Raw genomic sequence first — 25,664 nt, forward strand, 5'->3', positions numbered from 1 at the left:
TATAATATTTTTAAGACTCTTGTTACTTTGCTGGAAGTGTCCGTTAATATATTAATATTTATTATTTAGTAATTTAAAAGTTGGGTCAACTTATTTATCCGTCCAATTTGAACACATTGGGCTAATTTTATTTACTACGTAATAAAAGTGACATAACCCGACCCGTACCCTCTGCGCCCCGCAATTAAATGGAGTACATGGGGCTGAGTCGGTACTTTGTTTACCGGAGTAGGGGCGGGGTGGTATAACAATTACAAACCAGTTCTAGAGTAGGGGCGGAGTTGGTATGATTTCGCTCCTATGCCATCGGAATTATTTGAATATTTCTCATTTTTTAAAATAATTTTTAATTATAAAATCGAAGGTGAAATATGTAAATAATCACTTTTTGAGTTTTTCGTGTGATTTATTAACCATAAAGGAGTTAAAAGTTGAACATGTACCACGTCCTTGTTGCCAAACCAGAGAAAACCCTAACCAGGCAAAACCTACTCCGCACTACTTCTCCGACACCATAGAGGTATCCATTTCCTTCTGGATTCGGATCGCAAGTCCATGTAGGAGAGATTTATATATATAGATGTATATGTATATATATTTATATATATCTTGAAAATTATACAGTAATTAGCATTATAATTGTCTAAAATTAATTCGCTGTTTATCAATTGTACAGCTAAACAAAGTTTGAGGCAACAGATTTCGTATATATGACAAACATCATGGCCAGGTCTTTATCGAGCGCACTCTTTAAGGGTTTTGCGGCTCTTCCATCAGCTCGTTTGAGTACTACACTTGTGAGTTTAGAGCTTTTCTGATTGTAAATTAGTTTTTTTAATTGAGGTTCTTTGATTAATTTGTTTGGAATTGATTTTGTAATGCAAAAAGAATATGAAATACAGGATGTTTATGCTAGCGTATTTGTTTCTATATGGGTTGAAAATGTGAATATATATATATTTCGTAAGTAAAATTTTATTACCAAATGTGAATAAATTGATTTTAAAATAAGCTTGCAAGGCAAATGTGCAACTGAGATGTTACAATTTAGATGACAGGGAAACTGGTATGCAGCCTCAAGGGGGAAAAACTTGTTGCTAAAAAATGTTTGAATCACCCAAGAATATGGGTTTAGTAAGATTGTATTTAGATGCACCAAGGCTGGAGAGTGGATATTGTTATTTGATTTTTCAAATGAGGCAGCTAAAACATGGAAGGAGGGACAAGTATTTTAGGATGGGGGAGTAGGGCTGCAAAAGGATTCAAGCTGAGCCAACTTTGGGATTTTTGGGCTCTGCTTGCCATACTCAGATGAGCTTGAGATTGGCTAGTCTGAGCTTTGTTTTTCAAATGAGGCAGCTAAAACATGGAAGGAGGGACAAGTATTTTAGGATGGGGGGAGTAGAGCTGCAAAAGGATTCAAGCCGAGCCAACTTTGGGATTTTGGGCTTGGCTTGCCATGCTTAGGGGAGAGCTTGAGATTGGCTAGGCCGAGCTTTGTTTTTTATTTTCCTCTCCAAATATTATTTTTTTTCTTTCTAAATACAAAATACATGGATGATGTGTAAGCGTACGTATCGATTCTATATATATAATACAGGAAAAAAGTCTACAGAGAATATTACAGGAACAGGGATATGATACATATATTTGATACATAATGGAATAAAGTGAGATGAGATATACTTACCAATTGTGATCTTCTTCGCCTCCTTTGATGTTCAATTCTGATCACTTTTAACTTTAGTTGGAAAAGAGATGCACAAGAAAGAGACAAGAGTAAGATGGAGGCCATATCAGAGATAGAGATTGCAAAACATGAGAGAAACAAGGGACATCAGATTAGAGAGTAAAGCAGGAGGAGGGGGGGAGAAGAGAGGATAATATTACAATCTTATCTATAGCTGGATGGATATAAATGTATGACTTGGGCCTTTTGACCACAGTGGGTATAAACATTGTTTGTTTGGTTATAATAAGATATGAATTTAAGACACCTAACAAGATATGGACTTGATGGACCTAAAGTTTTTGAAGAAAAAGAGGCTATTTGACTGGCCTATATTAATGGGTTATATATATATATGTATGTATGTATACGTATTTTACCAAGCTCAAAAAGAGTCCTTAATCAAGTTTGTTAATGGGCTTGTTCATGAACAAATGAGCAGAGAGATGTTTGAGCTTAGCTCGTTTAATAAACAGGCCTCAGAAAATTTCAAGATTGGTTTGTTTACTGTTGACAAGGCCGTATACTCTAAAAGCTTAGAGCAGGTGTAACTTTAAAATGTTAAATCCTCTAACACATCCCCTCATGTGTTCTTAATTATCAGAGTGACTGTGATGTTTGAACTTAGGATCTTGCCTGCTCTGATACAATGTTAACTACCGTCTACTCTAAAAGATTTAGCTTTAAGAGTGGGTGTAACTTTAATATTTTAAATCCTCTAACATTTACCAAACAAACGAATACTAACTGAGTCCATATTGGCCGAGACAAACAGTTTGGTTCATTTGCAGCCCTAGGAGGGAGTACTTCTTATTAGGGAATAATGTGACTTTTATTTGTGAAACAATAAGTTGACTGTATGACAAAATATGTGAATTAATGAGTTCTCTATGTAACAGGTTTTGTTGAACTGCTAGCTATATTTGTAATTGATTTGTTAGATGGTGAGATACTTTCATTACATTACTCACTTATGAAATAACATAGGTTGAAATACGATGGGTGGTTCTGACTTATCAAAAAAATAAATAAATACAATGGGTGTTTTTGGTATTCCTTCTCTTTTAAAGCCAATCTTTTCTCGCATAGAAATCTAATCATGCTAGTACATCAATTTGTAATAAAAAAATTGGTTCCGGTTGAGTTCGATTTAAATCCCTTTACTAGCAAAAACTAAATACTGTTTTTTGCAATAGGGAAAATTACCCTTAGGTGTAATTAATGGACTCTAATGATATTGACATGGAAGGTGGTTTCTCATAAAAATGAAGGTAAGAAAATATTTGAGATGAGGTGGAAAAACACTCTATATATTGCCTGTCTTGCCCTTTGGGCTTTGAAGCGAGATGACCAGAATTCCCCATTTAACTATCTACCATCATTAGCAACGGTACATAATTTTGTTCACAAAATTTAGTATTGGTGCCCAAGCTTTACCATAGCTTCTTGCTATTTCTCCCTTGCCTTCTTTGTGTAGGCTTTTAGTTTAGTTTTCTTTGGCCTTGTTTTTATGTTCTTGTATTGCAAGGGTATGCCCTTGTCGTTAACCTTCTACTATGCTGTTTATATCTATAATTTTTTTCCACATTATCTAGGGAATTTTTTTTAGTATTGGTGCATAAATTTTTGTCACTAAATGTAGTGCATAAATTTTTCACTAAATGTAGTGCATAAATTTTCGTCACTAAATATGGTTCATGCATGCATTAAAAGTAGTATAAACACATTATAAGTGGTACATTAGTGCATTGGTCCTTAGCTGTCCTAATATATTATGGCACCATTGAATAAGTTTCTGTCACAACTAGCATCGGTGCTAGTTTTATTCACAAAATTTAGCACTGGTGTGTGATTGGTGTACCACTTTCTGTGCACCGTTGTATCGCTTTTAGCGATTGAAAGTCACACACGGATGCATAATTTTGCGGATAAAGTTATGCACGGATTCAAATGGTGACAAAAAGTTAACTGAGGTGATTTTGGTCATTTTAGTTCAAAGCCCGAAAGTGAAAGATGGAAGAGAAATTCAGAAAGCCCATGAATAGTACCTCATTGTATAGAATTTTTCTTACACAAAAAATTGGTGTTAAAACTTTAAAGTATGAATTCCTTTGTTCCTTACCTTGAAACTATGAATTAAATACGCTTGCATGTTTTACTAAATTTGAATTCACAAAAAATTGTGGTTTCTTATCAAGAAATTGTGAATTAAGTACTTTTGCATGTTTTATTAAACTCAAATTCACAAAAAACTGTTGTTAAAGCTTAAATTCCTTTGTTCATTATCATGAAATTGTGAATTAAATACGCTTGCATGTTTACTAAACTTTAAAGACTTGATACAACAGTTGGTGTTATTGAACTTAAAGCAACGGGCGCACCAGATCATCTGTATACAATACATCTTTATTGACCACACCAATGGGGTGTGTTATTTGTTGTTTTCATTTGTTAATAGGGATCTGTATCATTCTACTTGCATGGAATGCAATTCTCAACTACTGTTCCCAATGATCCTGACACACATGAGGATTTCAGACCCGCTAATAAGTTTGAGAGTTCTGGCCTTTCCTTAAAGGACATTGTTGAGCAGGTAAATACTGTCATCTGAAGTCTTCACATCATATTTGTGAAGTATGCTCCATAAGCTATGTGTTTTCCATGGCCTCCTGTGGATTATTTATTTATTATTGTTACTATTATTATTATTTTGAATTTATATTTAAACTGTCCATATATTTCTTGTGGTTGGCTTCTTATGTAGGATATAAAGGACAATCCCGTGATGATATACATGAAAGGGGTGCCTGAGCTTCCTCGGTGTGGATTTAGCTCTCTAGCAGTGAGGGTGTTGAAAGAATATCGTAAGTATTCAAATGTTCATCCATTCCTTGTTTTAAGTTCATTGAATATAAAATTATTGAAAGAGATGAAAATTCGATTTTATCCCTAAAAATGGGAATCGGGCAAGAATACGATTTCACCCTTAGAATGAAAAGGTGAGTAAAAATAAAATTTTACCCTTTAACTTGAAAAAGAGATAAATATATATGCGTGCGCGCGCGCGCGCGCGTGAAGGAGAGGTATTGTCCTTGGTTAAGGTATGGCTGTCCAACCAGTTTTGATATAATGGACTTGCGAGAAGCAAGTAATATCCTTTGGATTAAGCTTTTGCTAGATCAAAAAAATATACATATACGTGTGAAGGAGAGGTATTGTGGTTGGTTAAGGTATGGTTGTCCAACCATTTTTGATATAACGGACTTGAGAGAAGCAAGTAATATCCTTTGGATTAAGCTTTTGCTAGATCACAAGAAATGGATATTAGGCTTATCCCAGACTACATATTGTGTTTCTGATCAGTTTTGCAATGCAAAACTCTAAGGTGGGTTGTGGGCTAAATAGGAAACGAATAAAACAAGCAGCACACCACGTGCATTGAGTCCTATGAGCAATAGAATGCTCATGCCTTGAATGTTAATCCATTTCTTGATTTAAGTTCATTGACTGATAAAATTATTAAAAGAACTCATAGAGTGAGGTAACTTTGTTATGTGAACTTGACTCATAAAGTGAATATTTGGTTTAATCATGGTAATAAAGCAAGCTTTTTATTTCTAAAGCTGAAACAATAAATTGCTTGGACCTTTCTGTTGTTCATAAAGAACTCGTTATCTTTTGTTAGTTATTACATCGTTAGATTTAATTATTTAATTTGGGGGGTCATTGTTCGGTGTGATGGTAGAAGCTCGATTTGACAAGCGTTAGCACAGGTTTTAATCGAACTGTAGTCATGTTGTGCAAAATATTGCCAACGGTCCCCGAGCGAGAACCCCTGCTCCTTGGTACAAAAAATACAATGATATCAGAGCTTTTAAGCTCGAGATTCCAGGAAAGCTGGACAGTATGATGATGAAACATTACACTGGAAAGTTAAAGATCATGTTAACTCTGAAGGGATAGGACTCAATTCATGTTAACTCTGAAAGTGTAGGACTCAAAAAAGAAAGTCCCATTATCTCTTTAACTTAACTCTGTTGAGACAACCTGTTACAGGTATCCCTAAGGTTCTCCTTCCACAAGAAAAAAAATCGTAAGTCATGTCCTCATCTTTCGTGAATGGATTAGAAAAAGAATAATATGTTGTCAGTTTAAAGAAAGCGGATTCATAGTTATCGTGACACCACCTTTATTTTATCGTTTTCTTCAAAATGTGCATATGTGCATGTCTAAGCAAACACATTTGCGAGCTACCAGAAGTTGGCAGCAGGCGTTAGGCTGATGGTCTCTTCAGCTTAAATTAAAAACTTCAGAAAATTTGCTTGAATACACCTTTTTACTGTTACCAAAGAAAAATATATGACATTTTAATTTTCATTTTTTATTGGATAAAAATCAATTGCATACCCATGATTTTTTCCACTCTCTCCTGGGGTTGGACAATGTCCATATTCCTGGTTTCAATTTTATTAAACCTTATTTTAATTAATGTTGGAGATGCATAGAATCACTGGATTGGATGTTATTTAATTTACTACTACTATCTAATACGAGATTCTTTTCATATAACTATATATGTTTTTGGAATAATATAATCTAGCTCAGTTAATGGGTTTTAGAAGATTATCTGGAAAGAGTCACTTGGTTGAAGGGATATTTAAAAAGATTTTCAGGGTTTGCTGGGAATATTTGATGAGTTGTGGGATGGAGTCATGAAAGGGAAATTCTAATAGATAGATGGGGCCAACTAGGGCCATTGCTTAGTGCATCATTAATATTTTCAGTCCATCTCCCCCAGCATCCTTGATTAACTGGGCTTCACTGTGTAATGGCTCTTTTATTGATGGGGATAACTTAATTTTTGAGAAAAGAGTAAGGTAGTTGTCAGATTTATAAAGAACCATGCCATAATTTAAATGTAAGCTTGCGAAAAGGTTAGGGAGGCCACCTTATTTTAGTTTACTGTCCCAAAGTCATGACATTTTACAAAAGCACAGGGATGTTCTGGGCTTAGGGGGGTGGGGTTTCACAACATCCCTAACAGGGCTGTAAATGAACCAAGCTTTCAATAAACAGCTGGAGCTTGTCTCACTAAGAGTTCGGTTCATGTTCATTTGTTTAATAAACGAACCAAGCTCAAATAGAATTTTCAAGCTCTATCAATAAACAAGCCAAGCTCAAACACCTCCCTGCTCGGCTCGTTTGTCCGTGAACGCGTTTTTGAACAAGCTTAAGGCTCGTGAAAATACATTATATATACATATATATGTTATGAAATATATATATTCAATCCACATTAAATACCCCAAAACTTTTAATCTCTTACGTGAAAACCATACAATTTTGTTCCTTTTACAAAAACAAAACCAAGATGACCCAAGCCCATCATATATACACATCTATCTATTTAGCCATAGCGTTTGTTTCTATCTTCCATTTTCAGAGCAGCCACAGTTCTGTCACGCTACTTCGATGGCCACCGATTGGCCATTTTTTTCTGTTCACATTTCTCTCTTTCGCACTCCCCCAAAAATCCCTTTCTTTCCTTCATTTAATCTTCTTTTATTCAATCCGATGATGGGATCTCATTCAAACTGATTTTGGAGCTTCTTGTTGATGGTTGTTTTGTGTCTCTCAACTATCAATGGCGTCGGCGTTGTCCATCGATAATCAACTCTGGTAAGTAAATTTTTACCAAATTTAGCATTTTTTTTTTCTCTATTTCTCTCCCAAACTTTTTCTCTTGTTACTGCTCAAAAGGCATCCAGCAACTTCAAACGAACTGCTGGATGCCTTTTGAGAAGTAACAATAGAGGAAAAAATAGAGAGGAAAAAAAACATAAGAAAACAAACTATCGAGCCGAGCTTGAGCTTTGTCAAACATAGCCGAGCTGAGCCGAGCTCAAACATATTTTGTGGGCTTGAGCTTGAACAATCCACTACTCAGCCCAGCTCGTTTACAGCTCTATTCCCCCAACCCCTAAATCTGCCACTGATAGATATTGTCCATCACAATAGAGTTACAATCCAAACTGTACAAGCATTGAGATTATAATGAAATTGATTTAGTATTCTGAACCATCTAGCACAGCCACACAGGCATTGATGCTTCTCGTGTCAGTTTTCTCCTAGCATAAGAAGGCCTTTTTACCTGGCGTTGATTCCATTTATGTAGGATGCCTTGGGTACAATCCTAGTTTCTGGCGTTATTTTCATGAACTGGGGCCTTTAGCAAACAAATTCATGCAACACAACTTGATCTCTTTCCGTACGAGTTTATATCTTCTTTTTTTTCCCTCTCTTGATGAATAAAGATGGAGTTTCATCTTGATGCATGTCAACAACAAAATAATAGAAAAAACGAATAGTAGAGATGGAATGGGGAAAAAAAGAAAAAGAAAAAATAGGAGAGAAGGGCAAGATAAGAATTTGGCTTATAAACTAAATACAAGATGAACTAAAATAACCTTTTTTGAGCAGTTGATGGCCACATCTTTAGAAATATTGTTGTGGGAATTTATGTTTTCTTTTCTTTTTTTATTTTTGATTTCTAAGATGTTATTGTTTTCTATATGCTAGTCTTGAGTATCTTCTGTAATTCATGTTAGCAGTCATATTGTGTGTGTGTTTTTAACTAAATAATCCTAGAGATTACCTTTTTTTATTTTTATTTTTTATTTTAAAGGTGGAAACTTGTGTTGTCTATGGGGCTTTTGCATGTCCAATATTTATGAACTTACTCTATTGGTAGCACTTTTACCTTCCTTGTAAATGAACACTCTAAGCTATATCTGGCATTCTTATTATTGGCCTTCTACAGATGTTCCTTTGAGTGCCAGAAATATATTGGAAGACCCTGAGCTCAAGGAAGCTGTTAAAGCCTTCAGGTAAGTTGGCATTGGGTGACATCATACTCGTAATAATATTTTATTTTGTCTAATATACAACTAAATAATAGTAAGAATTTCTACTTTGCATTAGAACACCACCCCTCTGGCACTTCTGTGTTTTATTTGATTATATATTATCAGAGTATGGTGATTAGTAGTATCACTGTGTGCGTAGAATTTTGTTTGTACCGAGGTCACTTATTCCAGTGAGTTGGGATATCAGCAGACATGTTCCCTACAATCTTGCAGGGTCTCTCTCTCTATTTGGTTAAAAATTGCGTCCTCTTGTTTGGTTCAAGTTTAGAGACCTGAGGCAGGGGCATCTTTTGCTGCTCATCAATTGACATTGAGCGTTACCTTGAAGAATTGAAGATAACTGATTCTTTGAGATAAAGTATTTTCGTTATCTTGATTTTATTATATTTTTGCCTGTGTAGGGATTGGGGTTTGTTGTCGTGTTTGGGCAGAAAACAGGAGGAAAAGCTTAAAATGTTTTCATTTGTGTTCAATGCATTGAGAAACTCCCAAGTTTTTCTTCACAACATTGAAACATCAATAGACAAATTTTCACATGGATGAGAAATTTGTCAATTCATTCGTCAAATAACACTCTATTTTCTGAAACGCATTTCACCCACTCAATATATTTGGAATCAAGTTTACCTGTTCAGACAATTTAATAATTTATTGAAATTCCCACCATTTCAACAAATTACTCTTTTATGTTTCCTATTGAATTTAGGGTGTCTGCTTGTCTATATTGGCATCTGGTGTTTAAGCCATAGCCTGTTTTAGTGAAGTTAACGAGGAATTTATAATTTTTGTGAAAAGAAAATTCAAATTGCATGGTATGCTTGCTTCGCTAATACGATAATGTTCCTATACCAGCCATTGGCCGACTTTTCCTCAGATATTCATCAAGGGGGAGTTCATTGGTGGGTCGGATATCATTCTTAACATGCACCAGGTAAAGTTTCGATCTTCTAATTTAGCCCTCCTGTTTGCTGTGGAGAATATTGCCTTCAGCGGTTTCGTCTATCTCGCAGGCCGGTGAACTGAAGGAAAAACTCAAGGATATTGCAGCCAACCAGAAAAAACCGGAATGAGCTATTTCTTATTGAAAATGTAGAGCAAATCTTGCTTTTATTTTTGCTGAATTATTATGAGAAAATTGAGTGGTTATGCTTAGTTCTAGCAACATAATGCACACGAGTGACGGTTGTTTACTTATTTCAATAATGAATGTTAACCCTTTTGGGGGGCTTTGTTTGATATGGATTTTACCGTTTCATATATATATATATATATATTTGTTTTGTTGTCTTATATCAACACAAAATATCAACAAATTGACGTTACGTTTTTAGTTTCTTTTAATTTTCTTCCGAGTTGAACTCACACTTTGCCCTTGGCTTTTTGTAGCATGGAAATCACTTAGGCTCGTAAAATATTATTTTCGGAAAAGATTTTTATTTTTGAGGTTAAATATTTTTAGTGTTTGATAAAGGTTTAAGTCGAGATTAAAGTTGAGTCTATCGGGTGTAAAATAATTTGTGAAAAATTGATGAACAAATTATTTTTGTTAGTTTTTAATATTTTATTTTTTCATAAATATTTTACCGACAACCAAATATTTAAAAATAAAAAAAAATATTTTACAAAAAAATATTTTACATCTAAACAAATATCCCTTAATTATAAAAAAAAAAATGTCAAAAAGGCTTAGGCTTTGTTTAGGTGGTGTGTTGGTTAAAGCCAGGCCAGGTCCTCGCATTGGTTTTAGGGCCACGTAAGGTCCACGGTGATGTGGACCAAATTGTGTCACTCCAGCTCATGTATTGAACAATCAACGCTTTAGATCATTACCGTGGTCCATATCGACAACGAGGTACCAAGGCTTTGGATGGAGAAGAACATATATTATAGTAGCTTTCATAGGTAAATGATATATTCCTTTGCACAAAACGACTACTGAATTTGACATTCGAGCTACCCCAAGGGGGTGGCGGAGTGAACAAGAGTTCCATCTTAAAATCACAGGTCTCATTGTCAAAACTTCTCCACACCTAAGGGATTGCTCACACGGGCGATTATACGCGGGCACACTTGACTTGGGTGAGCATACTAATGACGGTTCGGGAAATTGCTTAATTGGACTTTTGCCTATCAAATGGAAGCTCCCTTTCCCACGCTAACCCAATTTCCAATTCACTTTTATGGGTAAACTTGTGATGCCAACCTTTTAGGTCTCTAGGTCTTCTATGTTCTCATAAATTCAACGGTAGATATCCATCCCAATACTACCATTCTATCAAGAGAGAAGTTCAACGAACATGAGAATTATATGAGATTACTTCAACAAATGAAATGTAAAATCAATTACTTCTTGTTATCATTGCAAATTTACAATCCTAAATCTCATTTTCACCAATAGCTTTCCATATTAATACTATATGTTACAATAATACATAACATATTACATCAAGTATAAAGTTTTGTTACAGGTGTCTCGATAGTTTAGCGGATTAATACCTCCAATGGGTTTTGGAGTGTCAGGTTTTGACTCTCTGTCTCACTAATTTAACTTCTTACCTTTTAATATATATATATATATATATATATATATATATATATATATCGAAAATATTATTCCATATTTAGTAAGCACATTTATGATTTATATCGTAATTAAAATTGACAAACAATAGTCGGCAGACAGAGAGTTGCATGGTGATAATATCTCCATTAATGTAGTCATTTAGTGAGGTAGGTATAGTTAATACAAAGGCCAAATAAACCAAATTTAAACCAATGCAAACTCTTCACATGCAAGCTGTGTAGAGACAGCTCCACATGGAGGATCTGAGGCATTTCTTTTGTCTTGTAAGGTAAATGATTGATCGAGGGGCTAAATCCAGTTGAAAATAAAAGTAACGAACATGTTCCGTATGCATTTTGTTTTTGACGTTTTATTTTAATTTAAAACAAAATAAGTGTTTTTGTGTATAGTATTTTGAATGATAATCGAAAACATGTTTGGTAACTTACATTTATTGCAATATTTTTAGAAGTCAAAATGAAAATATATTTGGTAAAAAAATATTACAAGTTTGAAAAATATAATGGTTAGATTAAAAATGTCATTAGAGAGTTTTTTTTTTTTTTTTTTTATAAAAAAAAGAAGAAATTATTGTTCATCACTATAGTGCTAAATGTTACCGTGCAAAAACATATAAAAACACAAAATTAGTATTCCGTTTTTTACCACTATTCACAAAATGTTTTGCATGCAAAACAAAACAGTTTTTTTACCACACACCAATTATTTTCCTGTTCACTGCTACACTACCAGACACAAGCAAAAACACCAAAAATTAAAAACATACCAAACAGGTCCTAAATGTATAAGCGTTCGCTAAAAAAACTATAGAATAAAAGACACATGCTTGTTCATGCATTCAAGGAAAGGGAATGATAGAAAATCAATTAACATTATATGGTACCCAACATGGTGCCACACTTAATAAAAATAGTAAATGGAAGTAAACAAGTTCTCAATAATTTAAGGCTCCGTTTGGATTTAATGATTTGAAATGGATGGATGCATATCCATTTATTTGAGAAGTTAGTGTATTTTCAATTCACCAAATCACAAATACACGAATTTAGATCATATGTGGTGATTGATCTCACTTTAAAAATATTTAAATTTAAATTAGAATTAAAATTAAAATTAAAAGTAAAAGGTATGTTTCTAACATTACTTTCATTTTTTTTTTTTTTTTTTTTCCCAGAAATTTCAAAAGTAGGTTATAAGTAAAAGCAACCAAAGAAACCCTAGCAATTAGCAATCCTCCATCAAAATAAATAAATAAGCAATAATTAAAAAAGAGAGAAAAAAAAAAAAGTTACTTTTTTTATTTTTATTTTTCCCAACCGTTTTAACTACCTTTGAAAAACCCAAATCATTCTCTTCACTAAAGTCTCACCAACTTCTTACTAGTCTCTCTCAGTCTCACACACCACCATCACACTGATCCTCTGAGTAAACCAAGTAAATTCCCAATCCATGAACAAGAAATCTAGAGAGAGAAAGTATGTATCTATAGAGAGAGAGAGAGAGAGAGAGAGAGAGAGAGAGAGAGCGCCAATTAATTCAACAACCACTATGAGCCTGCAAAGTTGTTGGATGGACACATCCAACATTACCACCCATCCCACAGTACTTCCTATTTGTTCACTCATCAATCCATCAAACCCTTCTTTAAAACCCCCAAATTCGCCCACTATCATTCAATATAGGGTTTCGTTTCTCTCATTAGAGATTTCCCATCTAAATGTGGAATTCCTCAGAAAATATGTTCTCAGAAAAAGCCGTAAACAGAGCCGATGACGACGAGGAGGAAGCCCTCCGGTGGACGGTAATGCAGAGGTCTCCGACCTACGTTCAAGCCCGGACGGCCTTCTTTCGCAACATTGCCGGAGAGTTATCGGTGATCGATGTTGGTGAGCTCAAAGATCAAGAGCAAAAGCTCGTCTTGGATCAGTTGGTTAATGCGGTTAATCAAGATACAGAGCTGTTTTTCAATAGAGTGAGACAAAGATTCAATGCGTAAGTTCAATCACTGTTGCTCTTAGTTTAGAGAATTTCTGATTATTGGGTGATTGTTATTTGTTAACAAATTGGACTTTGGCTTTTCATCCATTCATAATTTTCTGTTTGGTCGCTGAGAAAATAGAGGGGGAAACGAGAAAGTCAGCAATTCCCCATTAGCCCAATGAGATAACCTCTCCTCCCATAAAGGGAAGGTGAGAGGCTCGAGTAATCATTATCACTTGATTTTAGTTGGTTGCAAAAGGCATGGTCATGATAGTATATCTCATTAATGATGTTCTGGTGCATTATTTGTCCGTGTTATTAATTAATTCATCAAGTCAATTTATCACCAGGCTAGGAGTTGCAGGGTCAGTTTTTATTTTGAATTTCATAATAATCAGGATTTTACAATGGTTATACGGTACAGTACTTTTTTATTCTGAAGTTCTTTTTACAGGGAATTTTTATTTTTTTTAGGAGGAAATGAAGAAAGGTTTTGGCCAAGATGTTGGACTTACATTGTATTCTATTAGGGAGCATGTTTCCTTATTGTAATTGGTATTCGAATTCAAAACTAAAGACTATTGCATGTCCGGTTTCTTTTGATAACCATTTCTTGTAGTAAGACAGTTGGCCTGTCTTCTGTTTTTGCTCTTTGAAGTCCTTGTTTACAGTTCTTTCATCATTTATGTTTTCTTCTTCTTCTTCTTCTTTTTCTTTTTTTTTTTTTTCTTTTTTTTTTTTTTTTTTTTTTTTGGGTCCTATTTATGTGTGTTTCCCCATGCATTTCCTTTTGGATATTGTAGTGTTGATTTGGAGTTTCCGAAAGTTGAGGTTCGATTTCGGGACCTGAGGGTGGATGCCTTTGTTCATGTTGGAAGTAGAGCATTGCCCACTATTCCCAATTTCATTTTTAACATGACTGAGGTAAGCTTTTGCTTAACTGTGATCCATCTACAGTTTCATTAAATCGTATGAAAGTCTGACTAGATTGCTTCGTGGAAATATTTGGAAAAGGCTTTCTTGAGGCCATTGAGGATTTTTCCTGGCAGAAGAAAGAAATTGTCAATTTTAAATAACATCAGCGGTATTATTAGGCCTTCCAGGTAGTGTTTATACTTCAATATACTGATTGTTGATTTTATATGTCATTTTTCTTAACCCGATGGAATATGGTTGTTTTTGTAGATTGACTTTGCTCTTGGGTCCTCCAAGCTCAGGGAAGACGACATTGCTTTTGGCGCTTGCTGGGAGACTTGGACCCAGTCTGCAGGTATCCAGCCTTCTTATTTTATTTTTAATTTTATGGGAAGTATTTCTTATTGTTAAATTCGTGCATTGAACATTACTTGGTGAAAATGTGGACAAGTTTGGTTTGGGGAGTCTCTAAACCTCAATTCTTTAACAAGTTGTGGGTGCTTGACTTTGAACCTGATCTGTAGACCCAAAAGCAAAGTCATACAAAACGGTGACAAAGTATCTGATATGTTTCTGCTATATTATGATGTGGATCACCTGAACATGTCACCTTTGTCACAATTAACATGTTGGCACAAGGAATACTTCATAAAGGATATTGATAACTCTGTCATAGGTAGACTGTATGTGTCCAATAGCCTTGTTTGTGTAACGGGTTGTCATATCTTTCTCCGATTTGAAAATTGATTATTGTTGCCCCAGCGAGCTACCTGTGATTAATTTCGAGGGAACATTGTGATAGTTTTCCCTTTGAAGATTTTGTTAATTGAGTTACTTTAAAGATGTCAGGGAAAATCTCATACAATGGACATGATCTAAAGGAGATTAGTCCCCAAAGGACTTCCGCATATGTTGGCCAGCAGGATTGTCATATGGCTGAGATGACAGTCAGAGAAACAATTGAGTTCTCAGGGCGTTGTCAAGGTTTCGGATTTAAGCGTGGTAAGTTCCAGACTTCCAGTAAGTCTATTTTTGTGCATCTTTAATGTATGTATACATCCTTCTGATTTGAATTTTTTTTTTTTGGTTTCAATCATTGCATGGAATCATGAACACTTGACATAGATATGCTTTTGGAACTTTTAAGAAGAGAGAAGGCTGCTAGGATGAAACCTGAGGAAGATCTTGACGTATTTATCAAGGTATGAGTTAGGGTAAACTGTGAAAAAGACCCCCTGAACTTTCACACTTTCATATATTGCTCGCCTATCATAAAAAATAACTCTCCAAATTTTCAAAAGTTAGCAAGTAACCTCCTAATCGTTAAATGGAAAAAATTATGGAAGTGAAAATAGAAGAAGTTAAACTAAAAATATGAAAAATTACATTTTGGTAAGAAAATAGGGAATAATTGTAATTGTGTAATATAAAACACTTTGTCTTAGTTTTTAACCGCCATCACACGTCAGGGGGTATTTTCAAGTTTTTCTAAAAATTTGAATTATTTTTCCTGGTTGGACAAGCAATGGACATGGTTGGGACATGCCAAGAACATTTTTAGGACAGGACGGAGTAGTTTTGTAATTATTTTTCTAAGAAGATTGAAATTCCAATGCAATTTTTAAAAATATTTTGGGTTAATTAGAAAAGTAAAAATAAAGTTTAGAAAGCAAAAACAACATCCATCTAGCTCTAAGCTCCAAATTAGTGATTTCATTCATGATAATGTGGATAAAATGAGCAAAAATTATTATATAATAATATATTGCAGTATTATTTTTTGATGTATTCCTACCGTATCTGTGTCCTCTTTTTAGATTTGTCGCATTGCAGTGTCCGTACCGTCATACTTGTTTCCCCTATCCATATACGTAATTCCTAGATAAGGGGGAGTACTTTGTATTAAAATAAAAGTTTAGGGGAATTTTTTTGCAGTTTACCCTGTGTTAGTTACTATGGGAGTTCTCTTTTACCTTCTGTTTATGTTTCTGTGTAAAGAGCTCATATCTGTATTTATACAAGCATTGTTTTATTCTTTGTAGGCATTAGTATTGGGAGATCAGAAGACAAATCTTGTTGTAGAGTACATTATGAAGGTACGTTATTGAATGATGTATATTCTTTTTATTTAGTTATGGCAAATAATGTTTTTGCATTGCAAGGCCTACGCTGGCACAATCTTTCCATGTATTGATTATATTATTGAGCTTGCAATTGTAGGCTTTGGTTATTGTATCTTGATTCTCTTCCAAATGAGCTTTTGGTAATTTTAACCAAGAAAAGAAAACTGTTAACTATGGAAATCTCAGTCTTCCTCATTCCTACTATTTCATATAAATGTTATCCACGTAAAATTAGCTCACATCATCTTGTATTCTTTCTTGATTGTTATTATATACCCGAAAGCAATTCTTTTATTTCATCATAATCGTAAACTTATCTGCACATATGGTTGGTGTATTCTATTGTGGAATGGACATTTATGCGACTAAGAAAAAAATTACACATTTTGAAATCCTCCTGAAATATTTACAAAGATTTTAGGACTGGACATTTGTGCGGACACATTGGTGGGAGATGAAATGCTCAAAGGGATCTCTGGGGGCCAAAAAAAGCGGCTTACTACTGGTAACTACTCTGCATACCTTTAATCTTTACCGTCTTACTTGTCCATTGTTGTGGAAATATGTGGCTTGAATTCTCACATGGGCTCATGTATGTGACAGGTGAATTACTAGTGGGTGCATCTAGAGTGCTGTTCATGGATGAGATATCAACTGGCCTTGATAGTTCAACTACCCATCAAATTATCAAGTATCTTAAGCATGCAAACCATGCTCTTGATGGGACCACTGTCGTCTCTCTGTTGCAACCAGATCCTGAGACTTATGAGCTTTTTGATGATATTATTCTTTTGTGTGAAGGGCAGATTGTATATCAGGGACCCCGTGAGGCTGCTCTTGAATTCTTTGCGTCTATGGGATTTCGTTGTCCAGATAGGAAAAATGTGGCTGATTTTTTGCAAGAAGTATGTATATGGTTGGGCCCTGGACTTTTTGTTTTACCAAATCATAATCTTACTTTTTCCCTTTCCTATTTAATGTTTGAACACAGGTTATATCAGAAAAAGATCAAGAGCAGTACTGGTTCTCTGATTTTAATTACCAGTATGTACCTGTGGCGAGGTTTGCAGAAGATTTTAAGTCATTCTGGGTTGGTAGTTCTTTGTCCAAGGAGATGTCATGTCCTTTTGATAGACGATATAGTCATCCAGCAGCTCTGTCAACTTCCACTTATGGTGTAAAGAGATCAGAGCTTCTCAAAATTGGTTTTTCCTGGCAGATGCTACTGATAAAGCGCAATTCATTTGTCTATATTTTCAAATTTATACAGGTAAGGTTTTTGTGCAGCTTCATCAACTTCCACAACAGCCCATGCTTACTTTTTAGAGAGAGAAATTTTCAAGCAAAACTTACTGCAGTTGGAATCTTTGCTTAGTTGTAAAATGGCATACCTTGGTTAAAAATTGAGTTGTCACTGGTCAACGGAGTTAAATCCGGCTAAGTCAAAAGAATTGTTCCCCATTATGTCTCGCAAATCAACTTGTATAAGTCCATTTCCGCTGTTTTGGTGGGTGGTGCTCGATCAGCTAAAAAGAGAAATATTTTGTTACAATAAGTTTGGTCATAAATGCTAACATAAGAGCAGTGTGTTGCATTTTGCAGCTTCTTTTTATTATTCTGATCATGATGACTGTATTTTTCCGAACAACGATGCATCATAATACATTAGAAGATGGAGGAATTTATCTTGGTGCACTCTACTTTGCTATGGTTATGATTCTTTTTAATGGCTTTATGGAGGTTCCAATGTTGATAGCCAAGCTTCCTGTTCTTTACAAGCACAGGGACTTGCGCTTTTATCCATGTTGGGTTTATACACTTCCTTCATGGATTTTGAGTATTCCATCTTCACTTGTGGAATCTGGTATCTGGGTGGCAGTTACATACTATGTGGTTGGGTTCGATCCTCAAATAACTAGGTAAGAATTTTCTTTTACAAAGAAGAATCTCAGGATTTTAAAAATACTATTTTCCTTTGGAGTTGAATTGAATTGAATTCATTTGTCTTACATGGTAATTATGCAGATGCCTTCGGCAGTTCTTGTTGTATTTTTTTCTGCACCAGATGTCTATAGCTCTTTTCCGTACGATGGCATCCTTAGGCCGAAATTTGATAGTTGCCAACACTTTTGGCTCTTTTGCTTTGTTGGTAGTCATGGCTCTTGGAGGATTTATTGTTTCAAGAGGTCAATCTTAAAGCTTTTCTCATAGTTTACCTATTAGCTTCCCTCATTTTGTGCACTTAACATTCTTACTGTGACAGAGAGCATTCCGCGTTGGTGGATCTGGGGTTACTGGTTTTCCCCTTTGATGTATGCTCAAAATGCTGCTTCTGTAAATGAGTTTCTTGGGCATTCTTGGGACAAGGTAATGTGATTTTATGGTTGAATATTTCTATGGATCTTTTCCATCAAAGATTACTCTATCTACAGTATTTGACTTTATATTTTTTGTTCTCTTTAAACTGTTATAGATTAGTACATTCTTTATGGATATGCAAATTGAATAAAGTCTAGGGAGATTTCATCCAAAAGAAGATGATGTTTTCTATATCATAAAAAATATTAATGAATTGTGTGTTGAGATTGCTATATGGTTCTTCGTGGAGTCACTTCAGTAAAGCAGCACACTATACCATTCCTGAAATTCACAGAGTTTGTGACGATACATTAGGTCTCATGTTCTCAGGCTTTTAGCATCAGTTCCTTCTCTTTTCTGATGGATAACTTCAGTTAAAATGTTCCCTTCCAGGATGCATTACCTCTTTGACACTAAATGAGCTAATTTAAATTGATTGAATTTGGCTAGGAGCTTTGATGTAATGTATAGTTGGCAGTTTAAGTTTTATAATTTGATAAGGTGTTTGAAAATACACATATTGACTCATTTTCTTATGCCAGTTCATGAACTTATTCAAACTAAACCAAATGACCATCAACCTTTGTTTCTTTAACAACTGAATTCAAAAGTTACGCTTGAGCTCAGTCATCTAGCCATTATGAGCAAGTTTGACTGCGCTATAGAAGCAATTATGTTCAATAAAGGCTGTAATTCAATTGTTGCTGGTTTCAATGAATTTCTAAGATGTTTCAATGAATTGGAACTCAATATGTTTGTCTTTTTTCTTCAATAATTCTTTTCTGTTATATGACTTGTAGAAAGCTGGGAACAACACCAGTTTATATTTGGGTGAGATGTTACTGAAGGCCCGAAGTTTATTTCCAGAGAGTTATTGGTATTGGATTGGACTTGGTGCATTGCTTGGTTATACAGTTTTGTTCAATGTCCTCTGCGCGCTCTTTTTGACATTCCTCAACCGTAAGCTGCATCTCTTGGAACATCTTTTATGAGTGTTTTTCCTTGTTAGAATGGGTAGCATAGCAGCTTCTTACTTCTACATTTTCAGTGGCTTGCATTATTGACGAGCAAGCTCAGCATGATTATACCAGCAGACCTCCGCATTAAATTTTAGTTCTATAATGTGTTTGTTTTAATACTAATAGTGGCACATCTTTAAGCCATGGGAGTTTTCTGGAACCTTTTCCAGGAACTATTTTTCCAAAGTACCGATTGAAATTCTCAACTTCTTAACGATATACCATTCTAATTGAAAGAGCTTATTGATTATTATAAGGAGCCAATTTAAAACATATTGTTTTCTATCTATACAGCCCTTGGCAAACAACAAGCTATTGTTTCTAAAGAACAACTCCGAGAGAAGGACAAGAGAAGGAATAGTTCTGCCATTATTCAGCTAAGCGAATTTCTGGAACATTCACATTCATTTACTGGTTCGTTTAAAAGCGTACTATTTCAACCTTCTTGTGGTTTCCGATTTCAACAAAAAAAAATTAAATATTATATTATTTTATCACATAGCAGGAAGAGACATGAAAAAGCAAAAAGGCATGGTTCTTCCATTTGAACCTCTTTCCATGTCTTTCAGCAACATCAATTATTATGTTGACGTGCCCCTGGTATATCAATATCTTTTGTCTCGGGTACAATATATTTTCTTATTTTGTTGATAAATTCTTTATTATTAACCATATTTTGCTTCAGGAACTGAAGCAACAAGGTATATTAGAAAACAGGTTGCAGTTATTGGTCAATGTTACTGGAGCATTTAGGCCAGGTGTGCTTACTGCATTGATTGGTGTAAGTGGTGCTGGTAAAACTACTCTCATGGATGTTCTCGCTGGTAGAAAAACTGGAGGAATAATTGAAGGGAGCATACATATTTCTGGATATCCAAAAAAGCAAGAAATTTTTGCTAGGGTTTCTGGCTATTGCGAGCAGAATGATATTCATTCCCCTTGTTTGACTGTCCATGAATCACTTCTATTCTCTGCCTGGCTTCGATTACCATCTAATGTCAACTTGGAAACACAAAAGGTAACTACTGGCAATTGTTCTTTCAGCATTCGGCAATTGGATCATAGATTAACCATCATATATTGTTTTGCAGGCATTTGTGAACGAGGTAATGGAACTTGTTGAGCTCACTCCATTAAGTAGAGCTTTAGTTGGTCTACCAGGGATTGATGGGTTATCCACAGAGCAAAGAAAAAGGTTGACGATTGCTGTTGAACTTGTTGCTAATCCTTCTATCGTGTTCATGGATGAACCCACTTCAGGACTGGATGCCAGGGCTGCTGCCATTGTAATGAGAACTGTGAGGAATATTGTTGACACTGGACGGACAATTGTTTGCACGATCCATCAGCCAAGCATTGACATTTTTGAATCCTTTGATGAGGTTTTCCTCTCTTACTCCTTGGTAGTTATCTTTTGTAGCAAGTCTTTGTTCTCTCATGAAGATAGTTTAGAATACTCAGCAACATGAATAGTTGAACATTTCTAGATTCAAACTCAGAAATATGAATAGTTGAACATTTCTAGATTCAAACTCAGAAATATGAATAGTTGCAATTTTCTAGATTCAAACTTGGTCCCTAATTCACGCTGAAGGAAACTTTGCTTTAAGTAATATGGCTATTTTGACTCAATGTTTGGACAAAAGATCCATAATAGATTGTTCAAATATTTCAATTTTTTTTTTAAATTTTAAAAAGGGCATCTAAATAAGATTCAATCCAAGTATGTTTTAGAAGTTCATGAAAATGTCAATGAAGCTGGAATAAGTCAAAAGACTGGAAGTTGGATATTCGCTAAATTTGGCTGACACTCTAAGAAACAGAGTTAACTGAAGAGGGAATTCATCATTAGTTTGAGAATCCAAGTATTGCTTAAACATAAGGATCCTTTGAAGTAAATGTTTTCATGCTCTGTACATGTATGCATGCACGCACATATTTCTGCACGTTCAGTGTGCTCTGTCCTTGGTTTATGCTTATATGAAGTCTTATCCTCGACTTAATTTGGTTTCAGTATTACAGTGTGGGAAAGCATGTTGGTGCATTATGACTTGCACAAGCAAGCCATAAACCATTGTCTGGCATTTTTAATTCACATTGCAATCTTGAGTTCATGTCATGCCTGTTACACAGGGAAATACAATTGTAGATATTTCTTTTAAATCTTCTTCTACATGAAATGTTCACATGGTTAGCCATCATCATGACACCTGATTGTTATCCTTATCACAGCTTCTACTCATGAAACGAGGGGGGCAACTCATTTACGCCGGTCCATTGGGCACCAGGTCTAACAAGATTATTCGATTTTTTGAGGTAAATTGAAGCTAAATTAGTTACAAATGCATCTTATTGGACCACTACGTCAAAAATGAGTTTAGAATGTCCTCAACATCTTAATTTATGTTTTTGTTTTTCTAGGCAGTTCAAGGAGTCCTGAAGATCAAACCTGGCTATAATCCTGCTGCCTGGATCCTTGAGGTCACTTCTTCTGCAGAGGAAATTCGACTTGGTGTGGATTTTGCAGATGTTTATCGTAGATCAAGTCTGTTTCAGTATGTGTCTCTTATCATCTTCTGCAGAGGAATCACTATTTCACCTAGACTTCTCTTGTTCTTATGTAACTGATTGCTGTTTCAGGAAAAATGAAGAACTTGTTGAAAATTTAAGCAAACCGAGTAGGGATTCAAATGATCTAAGCTTTCCGTCCAGATATTCTCAACCATTCTTTTACCAGTTTCTAGCATCTCTTTGGAAGCAAAACCTGTCTTACTGGCGGAACCCGCAATACACTGCTGTACGCTTTTTCTACACAGTTATCATATCATTGATGTTTGGAACGATATGCTGGAGATTTGGTTCTAAAAGGTCTCTTAATGGAATTCTCAACTCTTTCGTTTATTGTCATAATTTCCTGATATATGATGTATACCTATCATCATTGCATATAATTTTTTCAATATATATAAGTTTCTTCAAACTTTTGAAATAAGTAGTCCTTCAGTAGGTATGACATTAATGGTGCATCCAGGGGTTGGATTGATTTTGACATGGTTCTAATTATCTAAATGCGCTCTCACGTCATGGCAACATGATGGTTAGCACTTAACAAAAGACGAAAAATGCCTCAAAGGGATTATTACATTTATTTATCCAAATATTATACCATTTGGACTTGTTGAGATTCATCTAGAGGAAAATTTTGATTACTCACAGTTTCACTTATATTGGTCACCCTTGTTTTTACAGGGAAACTCAGCAAGATATTTTTAATGCTATGGGATCCATGTATGCAGCAGTCCTTTTCATTGGAATCACAAATGCCACTTCTGTGCAACCCGTGGTTTATGTTGAAAGGTCTGTTTCGTATCGAGAAAGAGCAGCGGGGATGTATTCTGCTCTACCATTTGCATTTGCACAGGTCTGCCTTGTTGCCATTTTCATTTTCTTTCGATATTTTCGCAGAAATTGTTGGTCTCCAAATGGTGCGCACTCTAATATTGCTTAAATATTTTCTGCAGGTTACTATTGAGTTCCCTTATGTGTTTGTACAGTCAGTTATTTACAGCGCTATCTTCTACTTCATGGCCTCTTTCGAGTGCAGCCTTTTGAAGTTCATTTACTACTTGTACTTCATGTTTTTCACCTTATTGTACTTCACCTTCTTTGGAATGATGACAATTGCTGTTACGCCCAATCATAATGTCGCTGCAATCCTTGGCGCACCATTTTATATGATGTGGAACCTTTTCAGTGGATTCATGATTCCTCGCATGGTAACGCACTGATAATTGATTGCTCCTTCTGTCAGATAATGCATGAAATTGAACATTTATTGCACTTTTTGCCCAATGCAGCTATTTTCTATGTTTCTTCTCATAATTGATTTGTCTTTTCACTTCTTCAGAGAATCCCGATATGGTGGAGATGGTATTATTGGGCGAATCCAATTGCCTGGAGTTTGTATGGCCTTCTATCATCCCAATACGGAGACATTGATGAATCAATAAAGCTTGCAGATGGAGTCCAGACAATGCCAATTAAACAGTTACTCGAGGACCAGTTTGGATACAGGCATGATTTGCTGGGCATTGCTAGCATTGTAGTGGTTGGCTTCTGTTTGCTCTTTGCAGTGACTTTTGCTTTTGCAATCAAATCCTTTAACTTCCAGAGGAGATGAAGATGAGGAATGTAACTTTGTTCGGCTCAATATACGGTAACCACTTGTAGTTCTGTTGATTCGATCTATAGCTCTTTTTTTTTTCTTTTTCTTTCCCTGTTTTGTCATTGCATTGCTTTGCTAAATTCTCATACTAGAATTTGATTTGCAAACCACTTTATCGATGTCTGTCACACACAATTTAACTCCATATTTAAAGGACTGAGGAAAGACTTTGTCTCACTCCAGCTTTAGTGAAAAACTAGATTATAGAAACACAAATGGTCTTAGAAACTCACAATACCTTTCTGATACAACTCACAACACCTTTGCTGTCTGCATCACAAGAAGATCAATCTTTTCGTCATCCTGCAAATCGAGGAGAGGGCTTCGTATCAATACTTCAGGGTGCTATGTTCTAGGAAACAGACTTGTTTCTACCTCTCATCCACGTCGTGCTATTATTTTACAAAATTCAATTCAATGAAGCCTTAATCCCTTGGTAATCATGTGTATTTGTTCAAGTACTTGAACTAGAACACCCGAAACCTCTCATCTAACAGCAGTAACGGTCCCTTTTTTTAAAAAAAATCATACTAAATTGGAACAAACACTGCCTCAGAATTCTTTTCAAACATTTTCACACTTCTATTTTTCCTGAACTGTCATGAGAATCGCGGTTTCTTTGTGGTGCACTTACTAGCCTTGTTATAAGAGAACAAAAAAGTGTAAATTTTTCTGTTTTGTTACTTTTTTGCAAAATGAAATCCTTTTCATATGCTGCATATGATGGTGCTACTCAAATTTACACAGTTTTCTCTTTTTTTTTTTGTTGTTAATTTAATCCTATTTCGTTCGGGATAGAGAATTCTCTATCACAATGCTGATGAATGTTGTGGTTTATATGCAGCTCTGTGACTAAGAATTTATGGTTTATATCTTAGAAGGAAGGAATTTGAGCTCAATCCTGAGAGCATCATCAACTGAACTGCCAGACCAAACAAGGGTCGATTGGAATATATAGTAGAGTTCCACTTAACATTAAAGGACTTGATTTTGTTTTACACATTGAACTACAATGTATATGATAAATTAAATATATATGTAATTGGTTTTTATAGCAATTACCATTCTACTCTTATAAGTTGTATTCTGTCCCTCTTAAAGCCCACGAATATGTGGAATTGAATTAATTTTCTTCAAGGCTGTGCTCGGTTGCACAGAATGGAGTTTAAAATTGAAATTGGTGAATTAGGAAGAGCAACTCAGAAAACTGAATTAAAATTTAATTCCATGCAGCCGAACACAGCCTCAAGGAATTAAATTGTATAACAGATATGCAACGAGCCTATCTATTAGTAAGAATAAAAAAATAAAAAAACCTTCCAAAAAATAAAAAATAAAAAAGACATGCAGCCTATTCTCATAAAAATCAATGGCCATAAACTTATTCTTCAATTTCAGTGTTACCAAATGGAAAGCCAAAGAAAAGCTTGATTTAGATGAATCATGATTCAATGCACTATAACGAAGGAGAGGAATTCCTAATAACACTATTGATAAACCATGAAACCAGATGGGTCAATATTTATGTCATTGTCCATTGATATAGATAATATGATATATATATATATATATATATGTATAGGAATGGAGTGCTGATATGTTGAACAAAAAGTCCAAGTTGAATTTCTCTATGGACTTTTGAGGTAACACATGCTTTTTTTTTTTTTTTAATAAACACAAACGCGGTATTGAGTGTTTGGTCTTCTCAATGTTCTCATACTAACTCCATCCTTACAAATAAACAAACGACAAAATCATTTTAATTATCAAACTAAATATATATAATCTAGTGTACTTTCTTACGT

General features: G+C 34.9%; 2 protein-coding genes across 5 annotated transcripts; both read left to right on the forward strand.

The window, feature by feature from the left end:
* Positions 1-399: 399 nt before the first annotated feature.
* LOC132285138 (monothiol glutaredoxin-S15, mitochondrial) lies at positions 400-9,945 on the forward strand. 2 transcript variants are annotated; one of them, XM_059787304.1, is made up of 7 exons: positions 400-520; positions 677-797; positions 4,188-4,322; positions 4,494-4,593; positions 8,550-8,616; positions 9,508-9,586; positions 9,666-9,945. In XM_059787304.1, exons 2-7 carry the CDS (start codon positions 711-713, stop codon positions 9,723-9,725), a joined length of 528 nt encoding a protein of 175 aa, XP_059643287.1. In that variant the 5' UTR covers positions 400-520; positions 677-710; the 3' UTR covers positions 9,726-9,945. The 2 variants fall into 2 exon arrangements, with proteins under 2 accessions (XP_059643287.1, XP_059643288.1); XM_059787305.1 differs by having other exon boundaries at positions 414-557.
* A 2,904-nt stretch (positions 9,946-12,849) lies between these two features.
* On the forward strand, positions 12,850-24,917 carry LOC132285136 (ABC transporter G family member 32-like). 3 transcript variants are annotated; one of them, XM_059787301.1, is made up of 25 exons: positions 12,850-13,231; positions 14,023-14,143; positions 14,234-14,322; positions 14,405-14,489; positions 14,977-15,136; positions 15,260-15,336; positions 16,177-16,230; positions 16,672-16,762; positions 16,861-17,162; positions 17,249-17,527; positions 17,860-18,176; positions 18,283-18,443; positions 18,521-18,624; positions 19,416-19,575; positions 19,929-20,048; positions 20,137-20,234; positions 20,320-20,652; positions 20,726-21,016; positions 21,867-21,950; positions 22,056-22,189; positions 22,275-22,502; positions 22,884-23,055; positions 23,156-23,410; positions 23,542-23,850; positions 24,704-24,917. In XM_059787301.1, exons 1-24 carry the CDS (start codon positions 12,957-12,959, stop codon positions 23,812-23,814), a joined length of 4,263 nt encoding a protein of 1,420 aa, XP_059643284.1. In that variant the 5' UTR covers positions 12,850-12,956; the 3' UTR covers positions 23,815-23,850; positions 24,704-24,917. The 3 variants fall into 3 exon arrangements, with proteins under 3 accessions (XP_059643284.1, XP_059643285.1, XP_059643286.1); XM_059787302.1 differs by having other exon boundaries at positions 20,140-20,234; XM_059787303.1 differs by lacking the exons at positions 12,850-13,231; positions 14,023-14,143; positions 14,234-14,322 and having other exon boundaries at positions 14,406-14,489; positions 14,984-15,136.
* The last annotated feature ends 747 nt before the right edge of the window (positions 24,918-25,664 follow it).

The sequence above is a fragment of the Cornus florida genome, unplaced genomic scaffold, assembly GCF_030987335.1.
Source record: "Cornus florida cultivar Cherokee Brave unplaced genomic scaffold, ASM3098733v1 CherokeeBrave_3.0.0_Hap2_Chr11, whole genome shotgun sequence".
NCBI classification, from domain to species: domain Eukaryota; kingdom Viridiplantae; phylum Streptophyta; class Magnoliopsida; order Cornales; family Cornaceae; genus Cornus; species Cornus florida.